We start from the raw sequence: 18,299 nt of genomic DNA on the forward strand, positions 1-18,299 counted from the left end.
GCTAGGGCGTAGATTGAATTTTCTGTTTATCTTTGAAAATCGTAAATAAATATAATTATTTTACTTCAATGACTGAATTTTAAAAAAAAACGGGATATTTATTTAAAAAAACGAAACTTTTAGAGAATCGGAGTTTTTGATAAAAAGGCTGAAATTCGAGAGACAAAAAAAATCTCATCCCTGTATAAAGGTCAACCAGTTTTATCCCAAGGAAATGATTTTTAGAGAAACTTCAGAGGGAGGAAAAGGGACTTCAACAATTTCCCTTCGCGGAAAATTAAATTCCTCATAAAACATTTTAACTTGGGCAAAAAAAAATTTCAGCGGAAATTAGCGGGAAAAATGGAAAAATCTTAAAAAAAGCGGAAATCCGCGAATCCGCGGAAGAATCTCATCCCTGGATAATGCATTTCCTTGTGTTGTCTAATCCATTTTTAGAAAACAAAATATACTTTTAATGTAACTGTTAACTCCAAAAATATAACAAAACATTTACGTAATTGTTTAGCAAAATATTTGGTAAAAATTGAATGGAACAGGCTTTAATAGCATCAATAATTTTACCAATATTTTATTAAAGCAAAAAGCAGTGCTTTATAAAGCAGCTCCTCTATTCAGAACTAGTGCTAAACTAATAGCATAAAAATGCTGTATAACTTCTTTAAAATGACTTATAATTAAATTTAAACTAAGTGTTCAATTTAGTAATTCCTATACCTTAATTTGGTTATTTTAATATAAAACAAAATGCCTTTTCTCATATTTGTAAAAGTTTAAAATTTAAATGATTGAGTAATTGATTTTTGTTTTAAAAATATATTACTACATTATATTTATTTTAAAATGATGGAAAAATTATACTTAGAGATTCACTATACCTCCTAAAAGATTTAAATAAAACTAACATATATTTTTTATCTAAATATTTTTATCTATTTTTATTTCAATTATTTAATAAAATAATTTATTTATTTTAATTATTTCATTAAACTAAATATTTTTATTTTTTTATCAAATAAGAAGGTTTGTTAGACTGATAGACGTATTTTGCAAAATAAGAAACTCATTACCACTTAAAATCTAACAAGTTATTAATTTTTAAAAATTTAAAACAATGATAAACTCCTTAGTAAAGCAAACGCAGATAAAGTAGGTGCAGTTATTTAGCCTTATAAAACATAACTAAAGACCTGAGAAAGTTTTTAAGACCAGAAACAAACTGAAACCAATAGAAAAAATATAGGTTCATATTTTGTTTTTACCATTCAATAATTGCACTTTCTTGCTAAACAACAAGAGGAATTTTAAATTCATTAAATAGCTACATTAAGAATAAATAAACATATATTTATTACCTTATTTTCTTCAAAATAGGAAGTCACATTTTCTGAACCCTCTGCCTGCAAGTCAAATTTAAAGAATTTAATAAAAATATGATCCAACTAAATAGGCAGATATTTATTTACTGTTTATTAAAAAAATTGTTTTGATTACATTAATAATAATAATAATACATTTCAATAGAGATGCATGAATTTTAAAAACTTTTCAATAAAAAATTCAATATATATATATATATATATTGGTGATAAAGATAATCTAAGTCATTAAATATTTTTTTTCTTCATAAATCATTACATTGTAACTGAATTAACATATATTCCGTCATTTAAAATAAATGAATAAATACAATGTCATTACTTACTTGCTTTATGAATAAATTATTTTAGTGAACAAACATTAGCATTAAGTAAATATTTTTCAAAATTTAAAAATATTTGCTGTTGTTGAGTCTTATTAATAAAAGATTTTTTTGAAAATTACTAAAGTACACTTCAATTGATTAGCATATTTTCGGTTGGCCACTCAAACCATAAAAATTACACTTTAATAAGTAAACTGGACTAGACTATTTCAAGATTCATTCAAAAAATAATAATAAATACTTTATTTTTGGTTAAAAAATATCAATTAAAATAAAATGTAATTTAAAATATAAATCACAACTTACTCCAAAAGCCCAGTAGCCAAAAACGACTATGAAAAAGTTAATGAAATCACAGAAGAACATATATGCATAGACATCAACTGTCACTCTATATTCTGGATAAAGGAGGTGGTAGAAGAACATTTTAATAGGATCCACAACAGAACCCACACTGAAAAAAAAAATTTCTCAGATAAGCAAGTATAATAATTCAGAATTAAAAAAAATTCAATTTAAAAAAATTTTGAAAGTAATAAAAAAATGAAAAGTTTTAAAGATATGTTTAACAAAATATATCATTACAAATTATAGAAGATGTAAAGTAGACATGGGCAAATACCTGGAGAAATAAACATTGATTGAAAAAGTGTAAACAAACACATTCTGTATTTTTTTTTTTTTTAAATATTCAATAATGAGATCAAAATCAATCTTCCACCCCCACCTTCTGGAGAAAGAGTAAGGGCATTTTTGAAATCCTTATGAATCCCTATTTTTTTTATTGCAGATTCGTATTCTCCAGAAAAAAGTAACCCCATTTGATCTATTGTTTTAAGCATTTTTCTTCCCAGATGCCCCGTGGCCCAATCACAGCGACACGGCGACATTGTAGCAGAATGATACAGAGTTCTTGAAGAAAGAATTTTCCTTTAGGAAGTAAAAAATTTTGGTTTTCTTTTCAGCAGAAATTTTGGACATTTTTTTTCTAAAATTTTATTTAGAAGATGTTTTTCATGCATAGGAGGGGAAAGAAATGTTCGTGATTTTTCTATTCCTATTTGAGAAGTATGAAAAATAAATAATGAAGTAAAAAATTTCTTTTCTGCAGAAATGTTTCAGTTCTCACTTTTCGGTTCACAACTCACACCAATTCCAACGTAAATATGTGTAGTGTTTTGATAATTTCTTTGCCAATTATTACTAGGAATTTTTGCTTTGTTTTTTCGAAATCCCGATGTGTTTCATTGCTCAGTTATTATTTATATTCTCGTGAATTTTTGAAATATATTGATACTATTACGGCACACGAAATTCAAATCGAGAATTCAAGAAATAATTCTTTAACATGCTCATTTTGAGCCGATATTTTCGATAATCCGTTCGGTATTTCAATCGTTCTTTCAACAATAATTGCTACGAATTGTCACATTTAATTCAAAAAAATTCTTGATGTTTTTATACAATTTAATGATAAGAGAAATCTTGATGTTAATTATTTACTTTTAATGTGATGATTTCATCTTTTTTGACTTCTTATTGCTAGTGCAACCGTATTCCACAAGGTTTTTAAAATTCTGGTTATTTTTCAGTTAATATTATTCCTACACGTAACATTTAAATTGCACATTTAAATAATCACTTTATGCCAATACTATAGCAAATTCATACAGTGTTTTGATAGTATTTTCAGCAATTATTGATTTTTACATGGTTTTTAAACATCCTGGTATATTTCTGACAATATGGAAAATTTGAACCACTCATATGAATATTTAATTTTTAAAGCATGATTCTATTGTTTTTTGGGGGAATATTTGTTTCCAGACAGTTCTTAAAATCTCATCTTTTTAATATTATATTTTTTATTTCAATAACCGAATCTTGAAACGAAACATGCATTTAGTACCCCCTTATAAATTATCCTAAATCAAAGAATTATTTTTTTTAAAAAAAAACTTAATTTAATCTTTTTTTAAAAACTATATTGGCAATATAGAAATTTAAATGTATCATATATTTATTAAAAATATAATGAGGAAGTAATATATATAAAGAGAATTCTGTAATCACAGCCTTTAATATTTATTTTTAAAATCCTAGTAGAAAATAAAGTAAAAAAAGGGTTAGGAGTTGCAAATAAATATTTCAATAAGAGGATTGATACAAAAAAAAACAAAGCTATTAAAATTTTAATAATCATTACTGAGAAAGAACAAGAATTAAAAATGTCAACCTGTTTGATTTTGGGAGGAAAAAAATTTTAAAGGTAATTCTTAGAAACACTTCCAAGTGACATCAAGCTATCAAACTGCTTCAGATATTTTTTTACCTCTCCTTTCACACTATTTATTTGACAGATTTTGATAGCATATTTGTTCCTTTCTAGCTTAAATATTACTATGTAAGTACTTCACTTTAGATGCTAATTCTAAAAATACATATTAAGGGGAGTAATGAGTGATTGCTAAACACCCTGCTCCAATGCTTGTTCCAATGCTCTAGAAAATTTATTTATTGCAATTAATAAATATGTAAGTGTAGCAAAATGCCAGACAATTTTGACACAAAAACATTAAATTTTTCTGTACCAATTTTTCCTTTAAATAGAACAAATATTAACAGGGTATCAGCTAAATCTATACGTTTTAAATCCATCATTTTCCATTATTTTCACGACTTGAATCAAACACTTTCCATGACTTACACAAGTAAATATATTCTTACAGAATGAAATCGTAAGAACATTTCTCCCTCTAAATGAGTATAATGTTCTCTCTTAAAAAAAAATATTGTTTTTTCTTCTGAGCAACGCTTTGCACACTTTTTTAATAAATCAGTTTAAACCAAAGCAATAAAAAAAGGACTAAACTAATTAAACAAACTGAAGTAGAAAAAAAACGATTAAATATAATGTTGATTTAACGATTATATTTATTATCTGTGTATATTTATTAGACGATTAAAATTGATTTAAATATAATGCCTTTAAAAGGTTAATTTAGATTATGTTAATTTTTTAATTTCAAAGAAACTAAGTATCAACATCAATCCATGCACTATCAAATTGCTATATATATATATACAGTAGAGAACCGATTATCCGGAACTATCGGAACTATCGCTATTCCGGATAACTGATTTTTCCGGTTTTCTGAATAGCTACAAAAAGCCGTTTTGTTAGTGTTAAACCCAACTAAAAAAAAAATTATTTGGAAATAATCTTAAAAATAAGAAAAAACGATGAGGTAATACACTAATGATTATTTCTGAAATGATGGTAAGGTAAACATCTTTCAAAAAAGAAAGAAAAATTCTAAAATCTTATAAGGAAAAAAAAAATTTTTTTTTTAGAAATTGCGGGAAAATTTATCGAATTTCAGGTTTTTTGGTTTTCCGGTTTTCTGATTTCCGGATAACGGGTTCTGTACTGTATATATATATATATATATGCATTTGTAGATCAGGCTCTGCATGTGTATACAAATTGAGATGCAGGATTTAACATTATGAAGGGATCCAATAACCAAAAATCATAGATGAATTAGGAGTTTCCATGAATTTTTTGAACATATCACTAAAAATCATAACTTTTCATGATAAATTTTGATCAAGGTCAGAATCCATGACTTTCCATGATTTTCAATAACTTTTCAGAAGTGCAGATACGTAGTATTAAGCATAAAATAAAATTTTCCATAATTGAATCAACCATAATTTAATAAAAATATGCAAAATTATGTATGAAACAAAAGATGTATTCTGAAAAGATGAACACTTACTTTCAGCATAAACCGATGAAAAAATACAACCAATAAGACGGCTAGATCAAAGACAGCATAGTTATCATCTTTTCTGATGCCAAGAATAATGATGGGGTAAAATGGATTATTAGGAGGAGGTGTTTGATAATTCCAATTAAAAAAGTAGAATTGGAATAAATATTTCAAAACAACCACAGCCTAAAATATAAATCAAAATTCATACATAAATGGTTGATGTTTACCTTTGACATATGTTTTCTTTAGTTATAATCTATCTATTATATATAATTCTCTTACGTGGCTCCCAAATTTTGGCTGCATTTCTTTTCCGCCGGTGGCAATGTTTGCTTTGTTTTGTTTACGTTTTGAAAACACCAAAGCATTCTGCCTTTTAATGATGTGTTTCTGATCTAATATATATAATTCTCTTACGTGGCTCCCAAATTTTAGCTGAAGTACTTTGTACAACTAAATAAGATTCTTTTCACAACACTTAAATATTTACTTTATTTTCTTCATATATCAGTCGGCAAAGAATTCTGTTAGGTTAAAAAACATTTCGCTAAAAAAATAATGAATTCTAAAAAATAAAAATGCTGTTGCCAGCCCCAGAATTTTTTGAAAGTTAACTTAGCAACATAAATCAAAATGACATAGAAGCGCAACTGGATCAAAATTATGATACTTGAGCGCTTGACGTAACAAATCCTTCAATTCTATAAGTGTTGTACCGCCAAATAAATAATTTAAATAAACAACCAACTTCTACAACTGATTCTTGAACTTGGTTTTTTATACATTTTATATTTTTGTGATAAAATAAAAAACTTATTGTTGTACTGCTTCTGAACACTGATGAAAACACAAAATGATGGGCTTCACCAACAATTAAAAATATCTACATTTATTTTACAAATTCCATATTATTAGGGTGGCGCCCTTCAGAGAATTAAAAATGCAAAATTATCTTCATCAAAGCTGATGCTTTACATCCGGCGTTCAGTGGCAGACTACTATTTCATATTGTTTTACAACACATGGCCTTAGCCTTCTGGTGGGAAAGACTTTGAAACAAAACTTGCAACAGTTACTTTTCTCAACAACTGAAATTTAGAATAGTGTGATGTTTAGAATATATGTGAACTGTTTGCAATTTCAAATTAATATTGAAATGTACAGGTTTAGAATTTTCTACAATGAAAAGTTTTCGGAACTTCAGTATTCAAAAAAGTATACAAAAGCTAGACGTTAAGAACGTATCCAATGAGCGAGCATTGGATTGCGAAGCAATCTGAAATGAACTGCGAAAGCAGTTCCGGGGGTTGGTGCATTTTTAAGCACTTTAAAAAATATCAATAAATAAATCTCGTCAAATTAAATAAATCTTGTGAAACAATCAAGAAGCCATCCTCATGAAGCAATCAAGAAGCCATTCTCATGAAGCAATCAAGAAGCCATTCATTAGATGGCTTCTTGACTACAAGCTAAAAGGCATGAGAATAAAAAAGCAATCCTCAATTTATTTAAAGCTCCATGTGGTTAGATTAGATGCTTAAACTTCACTTTGAAAGGCATGAGAATTGATAAGTAATAAAATTAAAGTAATGAAGAATATCATCAATTAAAAGTTCCTTGAGATGAGATTAGATGCTTACATTTTACTCAGAAAGGCTACAGAACTGGAAAGCAATCATTATAAAGTGATCACACAGTAAAAAAAAGTACTGCTGACTTAAAGGATTAAAAGTTGTGAAAGGAAACGACACACTGATAGCATTGTTAGTCAATAATGACACATGATTAGATACGACGCTTAAATCTCATGCTGAATAAAATACCTTTAAGACGACAGTTCAGCATATCAAAGTAGACATTTAAAGCGGTATATTCAGGGCATCCAGTTTCTTTGGTAAAAAAGCTTTCTGTGTGAAAATATTATAATATACTTTAAGAATAAATGTACTTCAACCAAAGCACAAAAATCCGATTTTGAAAACTGGTTGAAATCAACACTAAAATTATCATTAGTGACTGTATATTAAGTTGAAAATCTGTTGTATGTTAAATTTGTACAAACTAGAAGTTATTGATAAATTAAGTACAAATTTACAATATGTTTCAAAAAATATTTTTTGAAGATTGCTACAAAAATTAAACAGTACTGAAATTGACCAACGCAGATAACAGTCACTGGACACTTTAAAGTGATAAATAATATTTATTTAAAATACATTTAAACATATCATAAAAAAAATTTTGTTAATTTTAAGAATAAAAAAACTTGATAAAAAGCATTACCAGTAAATAAAACTTTTTCTTTTTAATAAGTTTTAATAATTATTACAATAAATATTTTCAAAAGAACAGAAAAATTGTCATAAAAAAAAGAATAACAATCCTGATTAGTCACAAAAAAACATTTAAAAATTATAGTTACTAATTGCTGTAAAGAATATCTTTTATTACCTTTTATTCCTACAGTCTTTTAAATATTCAAACATATTTTTTTATCTAAAGCTATACTTTGAACAGATATAACCCATGTAAAACTAAATTTCAAATAAATACCTGGATGATAAAACTTGAGCTTTCACTTCGTTCACAACATGTTGGAAATAGTAGCTAGAGAAATTGCAACAGCAAGAACATTGGAACATTGGAACAGCAAGAATGCAAAGCAAATGATGTCATACACCAATCCTGGATCAGACTCAAAAATGCAGTCTTCAGTAGCTACATTAGAATAAATAAATATATCAACAATATTACATGCATATCATAAAATTACTTAATTATTATTTATAATCTTCAGTAGCTACATTAGAATAGATAAATATTTCAACAATATTACGCACATATCAAAAAATTATTTAGTTATTTGTGCTAGATTCTATAAAATTTAATGAGATACAAGGTGGCAAAAAAAATTATTAGCAATCTATTTTCAATTTTGTTAAATTAAAGCATTAAAACAAGTACTTTTTACATTATTAAAAATTATTTTTTTGAAATTTTGTAGTTCATATCTTATTTAGTGGGAAAATACATTAGGTACAGTAAAATTTCGGTTCATTAAGTACAATTGAATTTCAATTGTTGGAATTAATAAATAGGATCTGCACCTAATCTAGACAAAGAAATGACAAAAACATTTCTTGGGGAATGTGTGAAGCAAAACTTGCTTTTAACTTATATGGTATTGAGTATGAGGGCTTGACATTTATGTAGTGTTTTCTACTGCTAGGATAATTTAACAGATTTCTGAAATCTATTTTTAAAAAAATTATCGTTGTAATTCTAGAGACCTCAAATTATTTATCTAGTTTTTATCTCTTCTTAAAGCAGTTGTATTGGAGACGCCAGTGAATTTGAAAATCTAGACAATTGACAAAAATCTCATTCATAAGTTTGAAATTTATATTCTTATTCAATAAATAATTAAAATATTTAGATAATAAAGCAAATATTAATAAAATAATTACATAGCATTCTATAATTACTTTTTTAACAATATTGATGAAATATTAGAAAGAAAGTGCCTTAGGACGAACGTGAAAATTACGACGCTACACTGGTCGAAGCTGTAACCCGAATGCGGGAAAACAGTCTCTGTGGCAGGGTTGCCAACTTTGAATGTTCACGCCAAACCGGATTATTCATAGTTGTTTTAATATTTGATGCTGCAATTTTTTCCATCCAAATGAATCCGCTATTTTACAACAGTTAATCCGCTACAGTAAAATAAGTTTCATTTTTATCAGAATTACAATAGTACTCCTTAAAGAAATATTATGCTTTCACTGTTGTTAAAATGAAATTTGATATTAAAATTTTTAAAATAAAATAGCTAAAAGCTTTGGAAAATAAATTAACAATTAACATCTACAGCTGTTAAATTTCTTTAATTAAGAAAGAATTTTTGTTAGAATATAGCAAAAACATCTGATAAATTGCAATTTTTAAAACTTAAAAATTTAAAAGCAAAAAAATATTTTTTTAGGATTTAAGTATTTATACCAACAAATTTTAATTTTAAAGATACAGAAAGTGAAAAGCAATATAACAATAATATTTTGCCTAAACAAAAAGGTAATAAATTACCCATATTAGTCACACAATACTGATAGCCAGATAAAAAAAAAAAAATGTGGCAGAATTTTTCAGACTTTCTGCGACAAACTTCGCTAGCATTAATATTTTTCTTCAAGATACTTTTAATTATAACAATTACTAATTTAAAGTAACGAAAACATGGTGTATACAGAAGAAAGTATAAAATAGAAATGTCTACTAATTCTTTTCTAATTATTTATACAAATTTTTTACAAACAAAAAACTGTGCAAAAAATTTAATATTAAATATTTAATATTAAAACTCCATTTTAAAATTTAAATTATAAAACTTCACAAAAAAAACTAGATCAGAAACAAAAAAATCAGTTATTGGATTGTTTACATGCCCAATGTAATAACTGGTATTTATGACAAATTAAATGACAGAGAAAATTAGAAACGCAAAATGACCTGAAAAAAAAGTAGAGTAATTAAGAATAACTCATGAGTAATTATGAATATTGTTTACAACAAAGCATTAATGAAAACATTTGTTTTTATGATAAAAGAATTAAGAATGATAAAAGATTTAAGGATTTTGTCTAAGATTCACAAATTTAGTATTATGAAGTATAATGTGAGGAATTTTCAAAAAGGAAGAATAGAATTCTAGAATTCTAAAATTCAGATTTTATTGAAATATTAATACTATTTACTTGTTAGTATACAGATAATTAGTTATTAGAATTAAAAATCTAAGTGAGAAAGTTAAAAATTTTAAGTTTCGTAGAAAAGAACAGAGCTAAACCAAACTATAACTTACTCTTTTTATTTAACTTTTTTCCTTTTTTTAATCGAAATTGTAAAAAGTTATGTTAAAAGAATAAAAATTTAAAGAAACTTTATCCTTTACATAAATTAAAAAAATTATTTAAAAAATTTAAATTACATTATATTAAAAAAAAAATTAATCTTCATTTTTTTTAATTTTGATTTCATGCAACGATGCGATCCGGACTTGATTTTCAACGTTATGGGTAATTAATTTACATTTGACATCCTCAATTACAACGTCGTACGCAAAGGGGAAAAAAAAAAGTTTACCTTCTTTTTGAAGTCCGATTAAACAATTTAAGGACTTGTTAAAATAGCTTTCTTCCGTGAAAATACGGCTATTCAAGCTATGTTTAACACAATGCGTACAAGCTGAAATCCGTGTTTTCCATTTAGGAAAACACGGAATATATTGAGGATTGTCATATGTAAAATTTAAATAACGATTCAAAATATAAAAATTATTTTGAAGTTCATCGAGTAGTTTTTTTCGGTTGAAAATTTCCAATAATAATTCATCGTGTGTATCTGATTTACTTACACACTCTTCAGTATTGAAAATTTTTACAACAGAAATGTTGATGAACTCCAAATACTTTTTAGATAAAATTTTGGGATTTTCCGAATCTATAAAATCAAATTTTGCGAAAGTTTTTTTATGGAAATCTACAACGTTGTTAAGTATCAAATCCGGATCTTTAGTTCGGATTTTTAAATCCTTTGCTATGGTAGAAATAATAGTAGTTGAACTGGAATATTTCACACAATTTGTGTGAAATATTCGAGCAAACATATTTAATCTATTATAAAATTATTAACTAAAAAAAATAAAATACTTAATACTTTAAAAACTAGTATTGCTTAGAAATAGCTATTAAATTAGTTAAAAATATAAGTTAAAAATATAGGAAATATAAAATTAGTTAAAAAATTAATTTAAAAAGATTAGTGAAGAATAATTCCAAAAGGATTTAAAAAAAGAATAAATGTTACCTAAACATCAGTCTCTCCAAAAGAGAGTTGAGTTGAGTTGAAGAAGAGGATTTATGCTATCTGCTTGTGCGATAAGAGAGAGGTCGGAAGAGAAATTTTATTAATTGAACCCATCACCCACCCTTAAGGGTAATGGGTTCAATTAATTACATTTTTTAGTTTTCCGAGAAATCAAAGCACAAATTTTTTTAGTTCTAATCAGAGCCGTTTTTATGTTTATAGGGGCCCTGGGCCTGTGATTATTTGGGGGCCCCTTATGAGTAAATTTAGAGAAAAAAAATTTCATTTTGAATAATTTTTAAAAATGATTTTATTTTAAGTGTGAAAAACATAAATTAATTCTAAGAGCTTATATACTTTATTTTTATCAAAACTTTAAGTAACAATACTTTTCGCTCTTTTTGATTGGCGAATCTTCTGTCACATCATCAAAATCAATTTCCTGTAAGACATACATTTTGCTTTGCAGCTCAAAATCTGCAAGATTTAGAAACATCAAATTATGAAGGTGTGTAGAAAATATGCAATGAGTTAGAAAGAACGCAAGAAAATATAGTTTGATTATTAGTTTTTTTTTTATAATCGCCGCTGAAAAACTGACTCAATTTTGAGCCTATGTTTAACTACATAGCCTTGAAATTTTAAAACCAATCCAGAAGACAAGGAAACTCCTGGATCAGTATTGAAGCTCCCAGAGGTATTGAATTGTTAGGAGAACTTAGAGGAGTTTATGACCCCGACACATTTAACATGCCCCAGTCACCATTTTATACTCGGGTATTATTCAGCCGGTTCAGTTCGAACTCCCATTCTCACAAACATGAGTTCATAGCCCTGCCATCAACCAAGCTATCGTGGCCAAATTATTAGTTTATTTCATAACAGTCATTGAGCAGCCCCGATTTCGAGTTTACTACTACTAATGTTCAACTCCATAGCCTTGTAATTTTTGAACCCAATCCAGCAAACAAGAGAACGCCAGGATCAAGTATTGGAAGAAATTTTCGCCTTCGTGGAGGACGTTTTGATGGCCTTCATTTGAGTTAAATGGAGAGGAAAACCACGAAATCCTCCCACGGTTAGTCTGATAGCAAGGGGGTTCTAACCCATGATCCGTCTACCACTGAGGATATTTCACGTCAGCACTGTGGTCGGTAAAAGCCGGGTGTGGAATTCATATCGATCAGCCATCACTGGGATTCGAACTCGGGGTACCTCATTCGAAGGAGATTACTCTATCCTTTGAGTCCATCTTTATTGAGTAATAACTCTGCGACAGGTACCAATTTTATTGATTTGTCTAAATTTAATCATCTTCAAAATGTAAATGGTAATTCAATCGCAATGTTTGCAGAAAAAAATGGAAATACACAGTTTTTCCTCTTAACCTGCAATGAATGCAGAAGCGACCACGAGGGTTAGTGAGCAAAATAAACAGGTAACGGAGCCTTGTATTTTTTTAAATAATTGTTAAATTATTATTTATTGGCATGCATAATTAAAAAAATAAGAAAAACATTTTTCAGCATTAAGAAATAATAATTAAAAATTGGCTCGAGCTGGAATACAAACCACGATCTCACAGTTTTGTGTTAGATTTTATAATCATCAGCCCCATATATACACACTTGCCTTGCGCATATTTAAAAAAAAATTTTTTTTTAAATTTAATAAATTAAGTCATTTGGATACTTGACATTCTTGAAAAATGCATTCCTAATTACCATTTTCAACGTTTATGACAAGTATCTTCAGTTTACAGAGCCGTCTTAACAGCAAGCAGGGCCCCCGGGAACTAAAAAATTTCATATTCATAAAATAAAGCATTTTTAAGACATGCAATAATTTTAACAAACTTCAACACGTTTTCATCGCCCCAAAAACTCAATGCGCATGAAATAACGCATTTCAAAACAAGGCATATTTTTTTTTTTTTTTTTAAAAAAAAGAATGCGAACTATTTGCAATTCTCAAATAAGAAATAATTTTTAAAACCAAGAAGCTAATTAAAATAATTAAATTGAAAAACATAAGGGTGTAAAAAATTTTTTATATTTTATTTTATAACCGTTATTGAACAGCAGATCTAATTTTTGGGTTTACGACTACTAATGTTGAACTCCGTAGCCTTGTAATTTTGAACCCAATCCAGAAGACAAGGAAACTCCTTCATCAGTACCTCCAGAGGTTTGATTTGTTATGAGAACATGGAGGATTTTGTGACTCGACAGATTTAACGCGCACCAGTCACCATTTACTACAAGGGGGGTCTTTGGCCTGTGGAGATCGAACCCACGAACTCTTGGACATGGGTCCAGTGACCAACTAACCAGGCTATCCCGGCGTAGGGTATAGCAAATTTTTTTTATTTTAAATTATAGCCGTCGTTGAACAGCCGACCCAATTTTCGGGTTTACGACTTCTAATGTTCAACTCCGTAGCCTTGTAATTTTGAACCCAATCCAGAAGACAAGGAAACTCCTTCATCAGTACCTCCAGAGGTTTGATTTGTTATGAGAACATGGAGGATTTTGTGACTCGACAGATTTAACGCGCACCAGTCACCATTTACTACAAGGGGGGTCTTTGGCCTGTGGAGATCGAACCCACGAACTCTTGGACATGGGTCCAGTGACCAACTAACCAGGCTATCCCGGCGTAGGGTATAGCAAAATTTTTTTATTTTAAATTATAGCCGTCGTTGAACAGCCGACCCAATTTTCGGGTTTACGACTTCTAATGTTCAACTCCGTAGCCTTGTAATTTTGAACCCAATTCAGAAGACATGGGGAGAAATTTTGCCTCTGTGGAGGACTTTTTGGTGGAACTAACTCGCATTTGCGTTGCATGGAGAGGAAGACCATGAGAGTCTCCCACGGTTAGCCTGACCCCAAAGGGACTCTAATGATCCGTCTGCCACTGAGGATATTTCACGTCAGCACTGTGGTCTGTACGAGCCGGATTCGTATCGACCAGCAATCAGTGATATTCGAACCCGGTTCACCTCATTGGAAGGCGAACGCTCTATCCCCTGAGCCATCGCTGTTGTACAATTTAAAAAATTCAAAAAGTATGAATTGTTTCGTCAAACTATGTTGTTGTTGTTGTTAATTTACGTCGCACTAGAGCTGCACAATGGGCTATTGGCGACGGTCTGGGAAACATCCCGGAGGATGATTCGAAGACATGCCATCACAATTTTGATCCTCTGCAGAGAGGATGGCGCCTCCGCTTCGGTAGCCCAACGACCTGCACGCGAAGTCGAGCACTTTACGGTAGCACAGTCGAGCGCTTTACGGTTAACGAGGACCAATACCGCACACCCTCGGTCCCTACGCAGACTGATCCAAGTGGTCACACTGACCGTAGCCAGTGATGCTTGACTTCGGTGATCTGCTGGGAACCGTGTCTTAACGATCTGCGGGACTCGTCAAACTATTAAAAAGTCAGTTATTATAATATTTAATAAACTATAAGTAATAAACAGAGTTGGTTGTCAAGCATGTTTAGAGAGTTGAGTACCTAAAAATTTAATTTTAAACGAAAAAAAATAGATTTCGATTGACTTTTTTAATTTATTCCTCAGGTGATTCAAACTATTGATGTTTGCATGATAATCAATGATCTCGTGTAAAAAGTGTGCATTTTTAGAAAACACGAGAATCTATCCCCAGAAAGCCTTACCTTGTGTCGGAATTTTCTTTTTATTGTCACCAAAATATTTGTACCTTTTTTCAAAAATATTGCAGCCTTTCATCCTAAAAGGATTACAAATAATTTTTTAAAGCTTTTTTTAAAAAGTGTTGTCACTTAAGTAAAATGGTCCATAATGACGTTTTAGCTGACGTTATACTAACGATCTCTTGCTGTAGATTCTTCAAATTTTGCAATTGGTGCAGCTTTGCAACAAAAAGTAAATAATGAATTACAGTCTTTGAGTTTTTATTCTCGCAAACTTAATGCTGCAGAGCAAAAATACAGCACTTATGATAGGGAATTGCTTGCAATTTATTCAGCAATCAAGCATTTTCGGCACATGCTGGAAGGTCGAAATTTTCTAGTGTACACTGATCACAAGCCTCTCATTTACGCATTTCAACAAAAAAGTGAGAAATGCTCTCCAAGACAAATGCGACATTTAGAGTTTATTAGTCAGTACACTACAGATTTAAGACATATTCCCTGTAGTCAAAATATAGTTGCTGACATTTTTTCGAGAATTTCTTCTTTTAAGGGCCGGGATAGTCTGGTCGGTAGGGAGCTGGGCCCATATCAAAGAGGTCGTGGGTTCGATCCTCGCCGGCCGAAGACTCCCCGTGTAGTAAATGGTGACTGATGCATGTTAAATCTGTCGAGTCTCAAAGTCCTCCATGTTCCCATAACAAATCAATACCTCTGGGGGTACTGATCCATGAGTTTCCTTGTCTTCTGGATTGGTTCAAAAATTACAAGGCTACGGAGTTGAACATTAGTAGTCGTAAACCCATGAAATTGGGTCGGCTGTTCAACGACGGTTATAAAATAAAATAAAATTTCTTCCTTTAGTTTTAAGGATTCAAGTGATATCAATTTTGAAGAGATTGCGGAGGCACAGGTTAATGACACGGAACTTCACTCTTTACTTGAGTCTAATTCCGTTCTTGAACTAAAACCTATGAATCTCCCAAATTCAGAGACAATTTTTGTGATGTTTCTACTGGTGATATAAGACCATACATTCCTAAAGACTTTCGTTGGAGTATTTTTCAGACTTTTCATGGTTTATCTCATCCCGGAGGAAGACCTCATCAAGAAGAGATTCGTATGGAAATCCATGGCCAAAAAGACATAAAGCTTTGGTGTACGACTTGCCTCTCCTGCCAAAAATCTAAAGTTGGACGTCACACGAAATCCCCTCTAGGAGAATATGGACTTCCTAGTGCCAGATTTTCTCATGCTCATATAGACATCGTGGGTCCTTTACCACCGTCAAGAGATTACAGGTACATACTTACATGTATTAACGGTTTTTCCATGTGGCCTGTGAGGCATTTCCAATGCAGAATCAGACAGCTGACACAGTTGCAGAAACGTTCTTTGCTGGTTGGATAGCCGAATTCAGTGTTCTGGCGACTGTCACAACTGATCAAGGTCGTCAGTTCGAATCTGAACTTTTTTCTTCTTTGACTAAATTTATGGGAACACAGAAAACCAGGACGGTAGCTTACAATACAAAGTGTAATGGAGCTATTGAAAGGTTTCATAGAAGCCTGAGAAATGCAATTAAATGCTACCTAACTGAGCGCAGGATGGAAGTTTTACTAACAGTTTTGTTAGGCATTAGCTCAAGTTTAAAGGAGGATATTGATTGTACACCAGTTGAAATGGTGTATGGCTGTTCGATACGCCTTCCAGGTGAATTTTTTCGCAACTTTTTTTCTAAACCTGTAACATCTCATTCTGATTTTTTATAGAAACTTCGTGAAAAAATGAGAGATTTAGATCAGTTCCTCTGAATACTCGTGGTGTCACTCGTCCAATCTTCATCAGTAAAGATCTGCAAACTTGTAGCCACGTTTTTGTCAGAATAGACAGTGTCCGACGTCCTTTGGAACAGCCCTATAAAGGCCCATTTAAAGAAATTTCACGAACTAACAAATTTTTTCTTTTAGATCTTGAAGGACAGAAATCTAGTGTTTCTATCGACAGATTAAAACCAGCCTATTTTCTATCTGATGAAGTTGCATCAGATAGAAGTTGCATTTACTCTACCAATCAGACTCTCGTGGTAAAGCCAGAAGTAACTACTAGGTCTGGAAGGAAAGTTAGATTTGTCCTGCCATTCCAAGCCTAAACGTCTTACAGACTGGAAGGGGAATACTGTAGAGTTCGCCAGATCGAAGGGAATACTGAACCTGCGGCCTGTCATCGAGCACATCTTGATTTTCTTTCTGCTGTCAGAAATTAGCTGTAACCGACTGCAAGATGTCATTTTTGTCATCACGCAATTTTCCTAGCTTATATAAACTCTGTAAAACCATAAAGTATTACTACTACTACTCAGTGTGTTATACACGTTTTTGTATTTTAATTTATTTTAAGTTAGTCACTCAGTTTTCGAGACTGTATCTTTTTCTGGAAAATAAAACTTTTTATCTTGTGATTGTTATGATTTTGTCTTTGGTTCCCGCAAATGTGAGAACTTTATGACTAGTTCCTACAATCTTAATAGCAGAAGACTTTAACTGTAAACATAGAGACTAGAATTGTCCAGCAGTCAATAAAAACGGCAAAAGATTGCAAGACTTTATTAAAAAAACTAAACTTGATTTATCCTGATACCCCAACTAGATATAGTATAAATTCAGCAAATACATTAGACTTTAAAATCCATTCCAAAACGATCTTCTGGCCATAATCCAGTTTTTTATTAATTTTGACTTTCAATTACCGCCCGAGCATAATAAAACTCAAAATGTTTACTGAAATTAACTTCAACTCAATCATAACGAAATGGATAACCTAACTGCAACAATCAAAAAATGCTCATCAAAAATCTTCTAAAGAAATTAAAAATGCTAAAAATTGCCTAATTCCAAAAAGAATTTTAAACATAATCTAAAATAGAAATAGAGCGCGCAAAAAATGGCAACGAACTAGGCACCCGGAGGACCAAAACCACTTTAAACAATTAAATAGCGAAGTAAAAATTGAAGTTCACAAATTCCACCAAGAGAAGATTATATTCAAACCAGAAGATGGCTCAATTTGGCGAGCAAGAAAAAGAAAACCTACTACACCCCATTAATAGATGAAACGCAAAATAATCTACTCTACTCAAAACAAAGTTAACTCGATAGCAGAAAGCCTTAAATATCAACTCAGCAATAACAAAAAAGTCCCGCAAGAAATTTACTTAGCTGTCCAAAATACTACAAGAATTATTGACCCCACGGATCACCCACCTGATA

At 30.2% G+C, this 18,299-nt stretch overlaps 1 protein-coding gene across 1 annotated transcript in view; it reads right to left on the reverse strand.

Annotated features, from left to right (window-relative positions):
- Positions 1-9,063, reverse strand: part of LOC107441337 (piezo-type mechanosensitive ion channel component 1-like) — a 13,826-nt gene extending 4,763 nt beyond the window's left edge. The window contains exons 1-5 of the mRNA XM_071182473.1: positions 8,970-9,063; positions 8,038-8,202; positions 5,488-5,667; positions 2,012-2,159; positions 1,356-1,400 (exon numbers count right to left, since the gene is read on the reverse strand). Of these exons, the coding sequence (XP_071038574.1) occupies positions 1,356-1,400; positions 2,012-2,131 (165 nt within the window). The 5' untranslated portion in view covers positions 2,132-2,159; positions 5,488-5,667; positions 8,038-8,202; positions 8,970-9,063. The remainder of the gene's footprint in view (positions 1-1,355; positions 1,401-2,011; positions 2,160-5,487; positions 5,668-8,037; positions 8,203-8,969) is intronic.
- Positions 9,064-18,299: the final 9,236 nt, after the last annotated feature.

This window comes from Parasteatoda tepidariorum, chromosome 6 (genome assembly GCF_043381705.1).
Source record: "Parasteatoda tepidariorum isolate YZ-2023 chromosome 6, CAS_Ptep_4.0, whole genome shotgun sequence".
In the NCBI taxonomy this organism is placed as follows: Eukaryota; Metazoa; Arthropoda; class Arachnida; order Araneae; family Theridiidae; genus Parasteatoda; species Parasteatoda tepidariorum.